Source organism: Drosophila gunungcola, chromosome 3R (assembly GCF_025200985.1).
Source record: "Drosophila gunungcola strain Sukarami chromosome 3R, Dgunungcola_SK_2, whole genome shotgun sequence".
Lineage (NCBI taxonomy): Eukaryota > Metazoa > Arthropoda > Insecta > Diptera > Drosophilidae > Drosophila > Drosophila gunungcola.
In genome coordinates this window covers 16,584,414-16,596,533 of record NC_069139.1, presented here as the reverse complement: position 1 = coordinate 16,596,533, position 12,120 = coordinate 16,584,414, and the positions used below count along the sequence as shown (strand labels likewise).

The 12,120-nt window shown below is 40.3% G+C and overlaps 1 protein-coding gene across 1 annotated transcript in view; it reads left to right on the top strand.

Moving 5' to 3' along the window:
• The window catches only part of LOC128266512 (hemicentin-1), a 59,335-nt gene that overhangs the window by 36,883 nt on the left and 10,332 nt on the right, over positions 1-12,120 (top strand). Inside the window, exons 10-12 of the mRNA XM_053003084.1 lie at positions 3,780-3,939; positions 5,927-6,135; positions 11,588-11,750. Coding sequence (XP_052859044.1) covers positions 3,780-3,939; positions 5,927-6,135; positions 11,588-11,750 — 532 coding nt within the window. The remainder of the gene's footprint in view (positions 1-3,779; positions 3,940-5,926; positions 6,136-11,587; positions 11,751-12,120) is intronic.

Genomic DNA, 12,120 nt, shown 5'->3' with positions numbered 1-12,120 from the left:
TCAATTGTTAATTGGCAACGACGTCAGAGACAGAGACAGAAGCAGTGCAACCTGCAAATGCAATTAAAAGTCAAATCAAGTTATATCAACTCGGTTGCACACAGTTAACAAGTAAATTAATTTTTGTTTTGCCACCACATCGATTCGGTTTGAACCATTCTTCTTGGCAGAACAGCCGCAGGGCGAAATTGGAAAGCAGGCAACTTGTCTTCGTCTGTTATTATTCAATTAGACAAGCTGACAATTAACGACGAGCTGGCAAATTAAATTAACAATTAGTTTTATTAAACTTACACACACTCTCACACACAAGCAGCGGAGAAAGTTCTCCAATGAGTGTCTGTGTGCGTGCGAGTAAAAGTTTTACATGTTCATTAACAACAACAGCTAGTGGGAAAGGGAAGAGAACTTCGATAGAATCGTTGCCAGAGCAACCAGCTAGCTTCGAATGAATCCGAGTCCCGTCGGCAGCAAAACTTATTTGGCCCACACACTGGCATTTATCTGAGTTGCGTCAGGAACCGCAGAAATAGCAAACATAGCCGGAAAATTTGATTAGAGAACAAAGTCGGTGGAAACGACTTTAGTGTTTTCCAGCAACTTGAGCAGGAATATTTACATAGTTCCACAAGGCAAATGGCAATGCTTGGTTGGACCATAAAGGCACTTGGAAATTTACATTGATTTAAATAAATGTTTTCATATCCTATACTCAGTTATCAACTGCAAGTTTAAGGCTAGCAAATACATGTGTATAAAATAAAATTGATAATTGAATAACAGTTTGTTCATGGTTTTAACCTTTTGTAAGCTTACAAATTAAAATTTGTTTATTTGGTTTGATTTTTATTATATTTAAATTTTTATTTTGTACCGTTGTGATCTGCAACTTATGTTTAGAAATTCAAAATATCTCAAATACAAATATCGACAGTTTTATTTATTCTCTAATAATGATATAAAATCAGTTGTTTATCTTAAATTGCAAGAGATTGTGTTTTATATATCAAGAGATTGTCTCACTAAAAAACTCAGATTTTAGTGAATAGAAAACAAAAAAACATACGTTCTTTATGAGGTTATAAATTGTTTTATAATTTATTATTTCAAAAACGTTCAAGAAAAGTATAAAGTAACGCTAAGTTCTTTAGAGAAACTTTAAGGAAGAGAGGCCGTGTAAAAAGTGCCCAGGGAAAAGCTAAACCAAATCAGTTCAATCAGGCCGAGCCATCAGATAAATTACGGACACTAATTGGGTATTTATAGTCGGAACAAACATCACCGACAGACGAACACAAGGGGCGGCGAGGATTGTGATTGTGGCCCTGGGCTCTTGGCGCTTGGCGCTTGAGTAGTGGCAGGCAAACATGTCGAAAACACGGCTGAGAGACAGACAAACAGAAATGGCAACGCATAAAATGCGCCATTAGCATTGAGGGGTACTAAAGGGTTGTGCAGACATCATCAAGTCAGCGGGAAGTGGGTGCTGTTAGGGGTGGTGACCTCGAACGGGTGATGGGTGGCGGCTGCGGGCGGAAATTCTGCAGCGGATGTGCCCCAAACTATTTGAAATAATCCTCTGCGCCCACTGGGGCGGAACGGCTTTGCTGGCCCACCTTCTGTTTGCTTCTCCTTTTCACGTTTTTTTTTTATTTTTTGGGTTGCGACAACCTTGAACTTTATTTACTTTTCGTATATGCATGGCGACATTTTTATTTGTTTTATGACAACAAGGTCGCTGAGCCAAGCCACAGTTCGCTCTTCCCCCTTTTGGGCTATTTAAGCTAACCCTACGGGAATTGAGGCTGTGCGGAAAACGAGAAAGGTCCTTCGTTGGGGCGGGGCTAACAATGCCTTTGGGGCTCTTCTGCACTTTAAGAATCTTTAAACAAGTCAAGAGAAATGCTAATTGCGACAAAGCATTGCACATAATATGGGTACATCTGTTACTGCAATCTGGTTTCGTGTTACTCTTGGCCAATAGTATCAATCATTCCGCCACAAAGGCAATGGAATTCAATAGCCAAAATGTAACTAGTGGGCAAATATTGTCATGCCTCGGTATTCACCGCCTGTCTAACCATCTAAATAATTGTTTACATCTGTACAATGGAGAGAACACACACCAGTGGGACAACAAACAAAAGACGCGGCGTGGTATTCCCAGGATCTACGACCCCTACCCAATGCAATCGGGTATGAACTTCTTGCCGTTCCATTTTCTCAGCTCTAGTTAGTTCTATCCTGGCCTATTATGTACACTTACAAATAGCAAAACTGCTTAGCAAATAAATAAATAACTTAACAAAACTTTAAAAGATTTAATTATCTTTTAAAAATATTTATTTATTTAAGTGCAATACTTTCAAACTCTTTATTAACCGATCGATTTTGTGTAACAAAATTATTAATATTTTTGAAACAAGTTAAAAGTGTACAATAGCAGGAAAATCGATTGCCAAACTAACAATTAAATGAATATTCTAAGAACCAATTTTTATTATTTCGACTTTTCAAGTGTAGTCAACAACACTATTATCTAAGTGTTGGGTTGCCGGGCTGCATTGTTTCTATTTATTTGCACACACATCCAGATATAGGCATCACAGTATGGATGTGTGCTAAGGTCGTCCAGGCTTTGTTCGGCTGTCTCTGGCTTTTTGACTTTTGTCGACCATATTTATACACATTTTTATTTCTATTTCTATTTATTTCAATGCTTTCATTGTTGCCACGCCCTTTTCCCGCCGCCCCCCAGTTGTTTGTTTGCTGAGCTCGGCCAAAGTGCGAATTTGTTTTGCTGCTAAATGGCACAAGGCTCTGGGGAAATGCGTCAAAATGTTGTTTAGTGCCGGCCTGTTGGGGAAAAGGCTACAAAACCAAAAGGCGAACATCGGGCTTCGAGCATTATTTCAAAATAAGAGCGAAAGTGCGGAAAAGGCGGCAACAAGGTCAAGCCTCTGTAAGCATTCGGGTGTGAAGGCCTCTGTGTGGGTGGCCCTACGTTAGTGTGTGCCTAGGAAAAAACTTAAAGTAAATATCTGAAATAGCTGATTTTTCAGTACCGATGCCAGGCACGTAGCCAGCCAAGGCGCAGCTCCTTAATGAAGCTACGAGTTCAGTGATGCGCGCATTTATGAGTGCTTTTCAGGGGGTCGAAAAGTGCCCAGATAGGTGACCTTGTATCCGAGGGATGTATGTGAATAAGTGCTGTCTAAGCAAACTTTTAAGGGAAGACTTCAGATATGGGTAAATTCAAATCATCGAAGGGGAACCAATTTTAAATGAATTTGAATGAACCACATTTTTAACTGCGGAACTACCTTTTTAAGCATTACAATTGTTTTGCACTCTGGAACTACTGCCTATCTTAGCTTTATTTTAAAGAACATTATTATTGCTCTGATTGTAGAGCCTAGTTCAACAATGATTAGGATGATTAATAATTAGGGTATATTAATAAGTCTAATATTGGAGGGCTTACACCCACATTATTAATTTTATGAACATTAATTCATACACGTATTTCAATTTTAAAAGGTCTTTAATAAATCCACAAAGAAGGAATGTTAATACACATATTCAATTAATGAAAGGGTTTTTAATCACCTGTGAGGTATTAAATGCATCTAGATTTGGTTTGAAAAGCTCACACAAAGGCAGCTTAATTAAATTCAATTAGCTTTGGCCAACGGCACTCTTCCTCTCTCAGGCTTTAGAGTTCCATCTCGAATTTGAGCATTTTCCCCCTTAATAACGACTTAATCCCGCCATTGCAGCACCAAATCATCCAGCACAACCAGCGAGCGGGCGTGATTGTCAGCAGCGGAGATCTGGCGCTCCAGGGAGTCACTCGTCACCAGGCTGGCAACTACACCTGTACCGCCTCGAATGTTGAGGGCGATGGAGACTCCAATGTGGTCGAGCTGAAAGTGATGTGTGAGTATCGGGTTGAGTGGGCGGTATATGTTGATTTGTGGCACCTCAACACACACGCACACCACATTGTGTGCCGCGTATTGTGTTGGCTGACCCATAAAAACGCTCTCGAACGGCTGAGCTCGGGCCATTAACGAATACTTCGGCGGGGGCTTAAATAGAAAATCGAATTGTGACCCACAACCACCCACTGAAATCCTTCTTCGGCCATGCTGCTCCCGCTGCTGCTGTTTGGATTCTCGAGTGAACCTTTGACATACAAAAACGAGCATTATTGAGTGTTCGAGTATGGCCCGAGATGAGGATGGATGGCCAACAGCGGGGGATCCGGGGTTCAACGGGGCACTCCCAGCATTGTGCGCTCGTGCGGGCCTCTTGCAGTTTTATTGCGTATACGCCCCGTTATTGTGCGCTGCTTGAATGCTCCTTTGTGTATCGCTGAGCTGTGGACAGGGCGAAGAAGTGGATCTGGGAAAGAGTAAAAGCAATCTCTCGCTTCGAACTTTTGTGGCACAATAGTGGAAAATAGCCCAAGTTATTGTCAAGTTGGACAAGTTGATATTTAAATTCGCCAATTACCTAGCTATGGATTATGGTAAAGTCCAACTGAAATGTATTAAAGTAGGTAGACGATAAAATGTTGGTAACAGCTACTGAATAAAACTTTATAAATATTGAACTGAGCAGACAAATCTCCAGAATAACTTTGTTAAAGGGTATACAAAAACCATTTACTCAACGATATTATTTAAACTGCTTTGGGTCTTTTGCTTAAGTTTGTTGAGGGGGCTTTCCTGCTTGAAAGACAGGACCGCAAATCTTCTGCTCAATTTGTGCTGGATTCCTGAACTTGGCCCTGTCTCGAGTCAAACTTTGGTTAATTAGTTTGCCTTTTTCGAGCAATTTAGCAGGCCAGAGAGCCTTCTATTCATTTTCGCCACCGAGACCTTAACCACTCCGTCTGTTGTTGCGGCCCTATGCCTTTGTTTTTTCGGCGCCATTTTCCTTTTATTACTTCCACTTCGTTTTTTCTTCCTGTGCTGGCCGGGCTTTTGTTTAAAGCTCAGTGTCCAACTGGCAACTGTGTATTCCCCCGCTGCCCGAGATGCGCTTAAAATTTGTTTACGGTTTGGCCAGCTTGGCATGCAATATCGACAGTTGTCAAATGGCACAATAAATGCGCCACTTGCAACTTTCGCAAGTTTTGTGGCTGGGACAAGAGACAGTTGAAAGATTTTCCCCGGCCAAGGATTAGAAAACTGAATATTCCCCTGGCCTGCGCAACTCAGATTTTCCTTGCACTTCTCGTAGCTTCTGCTAAAAGTTTTCGCTGAAGAAAGTTTTTCTTTTTGTCGAGTCTTCTTTTTGTGGCTTTATAAAAATGGATATATTGTTTAACGAAATAATGTAAACGGGTCTTACTTTAAATTTGTTATTATTAATTTAATAATAATGTAGCTGCTGTTATTTGGAGTTCGTGTTTAAAATTGTTGCGTAATTAAATTGAATTCATAAATATATAGAAATTGCTTATTAAAATCAAAGTGTGGGGCAACTGTGATACATGCCACATGGGCCACAAATTTCCATTACTTTCGGTTTAAAGTTGAGTTAAGCTTAAAGATCCGCAAAGGTAATTAAGCCCTTCCGTACTAGCCCTCTACGCAGTTTCTTGTTGACCAACCCGTTTCGGTTCTGTTATTTTTCGGCTTTTGTTTTCTGTTCGCCATTTTCTCTGTTTAGTTAGCTGCTTGAATGGGCAACAAAGGAGCTGGGGCAGCCGAATAGAAGGGTGAACTTTTCTACTTGGGATTTCTGAGCCTGCAGAGAGGCAGGGTCTCAAACAAAGAATACTTCGAAAAGAGTTTGATGCGATTATTGATTCCAGCTGCAGATGCAAACAGCAGAATGCACTACAGCCACAGCACAGCCAACTTTGTTTCGATCTCCGCACTCACCGACTCTTTTCTCTGTTTCCGCCACACAGATAAGCCAATTTGTCGGCCCGATCAAAAGAAAATCTATGGAGTGGCGCGGAACGAGGCGGCCGAAATCGTTTGCGAAGTGGATGCCTTTCCGCCGCCGGAGAACTTCAAGTGGTCCTTCAACAACACGGCGGAGACCTTCGACATGCCGCAGAGTGGTTTCCGGCCCCACTCCGCCCAGGGCTCCACCCTCACCTACACGCCCGTCAAGGTAAGTCCCCAAAGTCCGGAAAACCCGGAAAGTCCGGAAGGTCGCCTGGGAACGGACAAATGTCGGCGGGATCGTGCTCTGGGGATGCGTGACCCGTTCGTCACGTTAAATGCTAAACAATTTTTACATTCGATTCACTCCTAGTGGTAGATAGTAGCATGCGGCGTACTGATACATTTTTCATTTTAAACTTTGCTGCGCTCGCCCTTAATGTGAAATTGTTATTGACACATTTGAAATTTTGGACGGCAGAAACACTGACCAGAAAAAAGCATAACGAAATTGAATCTATACAAGAAATAATGTGGTTTAAAATTCTGAAATCTATAATATTATTGGTATACATTTAAATTCAAAATGTATGATCATAACTTGATACTTTAAGAAATTTGATTATTACCGTAATATAAAGAAACTGAAAGTTAAAAAATGACAAGAAAACGTTGCATGCATTTTTTGAAAGTGTTGTTAGCAAATTTAGGCACCCTGTATTACCACTTTTAACAATAAAATTCTTTTATAAATTTTAAAATTTTCCCAATTATGTTTTAAGTCATATTTTTTTTATATGTGCACGGTAGTAACCATTGAACTCCACGGGGGTTGTCTGTTTTTGAATAGCAAAAATTTTAATTAATAGGCGGGTCACATGGTTGTTGCCATTTATTTGGCCTGTGTGCGTGTCATGTTGTCAGCCAGCAACAGGGCCAGTAAACTGGAGCAAAGTCCTTCCTGGTAGAGACAACAGCCAACCATTCGGGCGGTCGAGCGATTTTAATTAAAAATTCTATTAGCACTGCTTTCTAATTAAAAATCCAATAGCAGAAGCGCCACCACCATCACCATCACCATCATCATCGACAACAACATCATTGAATGACAAAGGTTATTTGGGGAAAAATCAAAAAAGCTAGCACAAAAGAGCTGGAAAAATTATTGGAAGTAAATGCCATTGACTTTAATAGCTATCATCATTGGCCAAAATGAAGAGGATAAAGCTAAGCACCTTCCACCTCTCTGTCTAAAGTTCTGGGTCCGTGTCTGTCGATTTTGGTAACATTTTCGCATTAATGGTCGCAATGGCCAACAGCAATTGCGATTGCAGTTTTCGTCGCTCCTCCCCAGCAATTCGCCAAGCAAATTGGCCATCAATGAGCTGCACTCCCATCGAATCGTTCGGATTTCGGTTTTTGCATTTGATATTCCCCATGTCAGCTCTCCGACAGCAGATGTTGCTTTGGGTGATGTGTAAATTTTAACGGTCAGCCAAAACATAGTTGCATGCCATGCTTGCACATCGGAATTGGCACTCAAAAAGATTGAACTTGTTGTCTTCGCCGGTCAGTAAAGCTCAGAAACGAATGGTGAAACCTAAAACCAAGCGTTATGAAAAGCAACTGATAAAATCGCTGTTCATTTGCTTTCTTCTTTTTATAGATTTGAAATGAATATCTAATTATTAATTATTTTTCTGAAAGATTTCAAACTTGTGTTGATATAACTATAAATTAAAAAATAAGTTTTTTTTAACAGCGGCTTCTGGAAAAATTAAATTGAATAATAAAATATCTCATTTCTAACATGTAATTTTGAGTGCACAAGAATATTAACTATGTTGTCATAGCAAAATACATACAGTTGTGAATAAGCTTGAGTTATATTTAAGTGTGAAAGAAATCTCTGCAACATTGGAGCGCTTTTTGGAATCTTGAAGACCAAGGCAACTCCTGTCGAGGATTTTTCATGGCTGGATTTGCCCATCAACCAGTCGGCACCTACATTTCCGCCTCGCTGTCTGACCACAAACGTGTTAAGTTTTTCGGACTGGGCTTGCGGTCGCTTGTAAGCCAACATGGCTGCCATTATGCGATGACAGTGGAGGAGCTGCAACTGGATGCTGCAAATGGCATTGGACAGCAAGGGGGTTTACGAGGGAGCTGCTGAGAAGAGGCACTCAACACAGTTGTTCAAGTTGCATGGCACCCAGTTGGTTTGGTTTTGGGTTAGGGTGTCGGGTCCTTTGCTCCGTCTGGTTTTCCAGCTGACCCAGTTTAAAATGTTGCGGCTTCTTCTGCACTTTGCCGTCCATTTCCACTCTTTTTTTCACTCTTTTTTACGTATTTTTCTTTATTTTCGCCACCATTTTTTGGGCTTGGAACTAATCAAACTGGTGGGGAGAACCTCAGCAAACATTTCACCGATCAAACGAACAAATTTCGAGGCAGTCAAACGGCATTCAAATGAGTTCCGCTCACAAACACTCGTCCATCACACTGATTGGACACACACACACACAATTACAGCCAACCGAAACACACACACACACACACACACACACAGACATAAATCATTTAGCTCAATTGAATATGAAAAATCCCTTCCGTTCTGTTGTCATATATGCTGTTTCCGGTTTCCGCCAACCGCAACTCAAACGTCGTTGTCGTCGTCGTCGTCATCACATTTTGGTTGGGATTTTTCTTTTCGCTTTTCCCCCCTTTTCTTTTTTTTTTCCTGCCTAAGCGACTTGCTCAAAGGCAGCCAACAGCTCATTAATTTTGTTTTGTGCATGGGCATTTCTCGTTCTCCATTTCCCCACATTTTTTCTCGATTCCATTGCTATTTTCTATGTGTGGGCGGAGCAATTTTTGCCAGGCTTTCATGTCAAGCAATTTCCGCTGCTGACATATAAATTTCTCAAATATTTCACGAAAATAAATTTCGGTCTCTTGGCTTTTTGGAGCACAGCCATCGCAGCTCTGTGTGAACTTCACTGCAAGAAACTCATTAAAATGTCACTTAAATGTTTAAGTTTTTAATTAAAATGCATAAATAATAACAGCAGACTTGACTTGAAACGAAATGCACAGAATGCCATGCCTAGAAATGGGATCCTCTTTAGATCTGGGGCCCCAAAACACGCAGATACACACATGGAAAAGTATCCAGTATACGTGAGTATATTTATTTTATGGATTTTGGTTTTCCTTCCTATGAAGAAAATGTTGCTGCTGTAACAATATTTACACATTTGCTGGCGCAACATTAGGACAATATAAACACAATAAAATAATCATAATAAATAGAGGGGCATAAATTCAGGGGCCCCAGGGCACTAGAAATTATCAAGGATTGTCGGGCGGGTGATGACAGTTGCAAATAGAAAAAGCAGAGCGTTCTGTGCATCTCCCACATTGATTATTACCTTAAATGCCATGCAATTGTGTGCGAGTGACTGTCTGGCTTGGTGCTTTTGGTCCTGGCAGCTCCATTATTATATTGCCGTAGCCGTAGCCGAAGCCGAAGCTCCTGCTTTCAGCCACTTTCCCTTTAGCCCGTAGGTGTTGATGCGCAGTGTTGGCAGCTGCCAACTGGCCGCCTTTGTGCCGACACTTTTGCCACACACAACAAAAACTGCAAAAGCTATTACACACTGGGCAAACCTATTTTAATTTTCATAAATTTGTCATAAATTTGCATAAGCATTGTTGCTTAAAATCCAAGTCAAAGGATGCTGAATATTTGCAATCTATTTTCGTCTTTAAACATCCTGTCGGCAAAATAAGCTAGTTATTCACAACTAAAGATTTTCGACTTAAATTTCGTTATAAATGCATAGATAGATAGTCGAGTTTAAGTCTTAACTCTTGTCTAACTAATTGGTGTGAGGCATATAAATGATATTATTGAATTTCTTGTGAGAAATGTCCATAAAACTTAACTTCTAATTAGTAATACTCGAAGAAATTTAATAATTGCTATCAATTATTTATTGGAAAGTTATCTCAACATCAATATTATATGATTTTCTTGGGCTTGTATAAAGTTTATAGAAAATTAGTTAAAGCTTAAAAGCTTTTGAATATATTTTGTTGGACTATAAGAAAGAAGAATTAAAATGAATTTAAATATTTCGAAGATTATTCATTTTACTAAATTATCATATTATATTGTCTCTGAGAAAACAAACAGTTTAAAGTAAACTGACCTACAATTTAAGCCCTAATTTTAATGAAGAATGCTGACGACAGGTACGTAAATAGTTTATTTTTCAAAAGTGGAATTAGTAATCGGATCGTTTTAGCTCATAAGCACCCAAAATGTTCTCTATCGATTTTTGGGGGAATGAATGTATTAGGCAAAGTAATCAATCAGTTCTGCTAAAACCCCAACTCTTTTTCTAGATGATTGGAGTTTCATCTACGTCGGCAGAAAAAAACCGAACTCATTCCCCGATCTCCATAAATCTCGACTTTCCCCCGGACTGATGGCAAACTTTTCTTTTGGTATTTATTTCTGTTTTTCTTTTCTTGCCCTAATTAAAATGACAACCACGCCCAGTTGCGACTTAAAAGATAGCGAAAGCAAAGAGACGAGGTTGAAACGCGTGCCGACTGATTAATAAGCTGCAATTTGCGTTGACATTTCGACGTGCACCCGAAAGTGATTTCAATTTTTAATGAGTCCGGGCCGCCTGAAGTTGATTAAGTGCGTTGACTCCAGTGCTCGCAGTCAACGGAAAAGGCCAAAGGTAAACACGCCCCGCAAAGATACAAAGATACGCAGATACGCATATACAGAATATAAAGGCGAATCAATTGTGGGGGACGTGAGCGAATGGTCCGATAGTTTGGTGGGTGTGTGTGTGCTCTTGACCGAAGACGAAGGATTTCATTAGCACAACATTTGACAAAATGCAAACAAATAAACAAGAGCGACAAACAATGGCCAAGACCGCAGGCGGCCACTTAGCACTGGGATACAATGGGATAGACAGGCATTAGGACCATGTTAACATGACTTCCTTCCTCTCCCACAGTTCTCACGAGCGAACATACATAAACGAGTATGTAATGGCCCGGGGGTGGAGAGCCACAAAATGCTTCATTTGTTTTTACTGCCAGGCATTTTTCTGTCCTTCCTTGGCCTTTCTGCATTGACATGACATGAAATTATATTAATGAAAAACTTATTGACAGCTGCAATCAATCAGGAGCAACTCTGACAACACACTGGCCCGTATCCATATTGATTTAATGAATTAAGTTCACATTGATGTCGTGTGCGGCTGCTTGAATTCCATTTAAATGTGTGTCCAAGAGATGAATTCAAGTAGCAGCACTGGGAGAAAATTGAGAAATAATTTAGTGCTTATATAATGACGTACATTTATTTCATACAATTCTTAAAAAAAATTCTCAGGCGTTAATTAATGACTTTTGGTTTTAATTTTCCCAAAGTTCACACAAAGTCCTTAGACGTTAGAAAGCAAATGTTTTGTTGTTTATTTATCAAGTCAACAATATATATACAACTCGTTTAAATTAGGTTGTATTGGAAGAATATTCCATAACGCAATTCTTATTTTCGAACGTTTTTCCATGTGTGCAATCTATTTTTAACCCATGTTCACACTTGAGTATTGATGAAACGCCTTCTTCTCCGCATTTTCCAGGAAATGGACTTTGGCACCATCATGTGCTGGGCCGACAACAATGTCGGTCAACAGAAAGAGCCCTGTGTGTTCCATTTGATAGCCGCTGGCAAACCGGAAGCGCCCACCAATTGTACGGTGGTCAATCAAACGTCCGACTCGCTGGAGGTTTATTGCATTGAAGGTGAGTTATATGGCCCACACACTCATACTCATACGCCAAATTGCCAGCCAATTTGTTGCCCTTTTTCGTTCGGTTTGGTCTCTTTTCCTTTTTGTTTCTATAATTGCTGATGAGCCAATCAATGGCCGAAAAGGCATTGGTCATTGGTTGGGGCGGAGACGGGGCCGGGGGTTCCGCAGGGCTAAAGGGGGAATGGTCATGTCCTGAGACTTCCTTTGCAGCATGAGCATGAGTGTGCGAGGAGAGCTGTAACTTGTATATGTTGAGTTTCCTGCAACGCTTTTCAGACTCATTTAAAATACATGAGCAACTTAAGTGCACTTTGGCAGCCATCTACGAGCATGTCTATCCACTCATACAGACACGGATT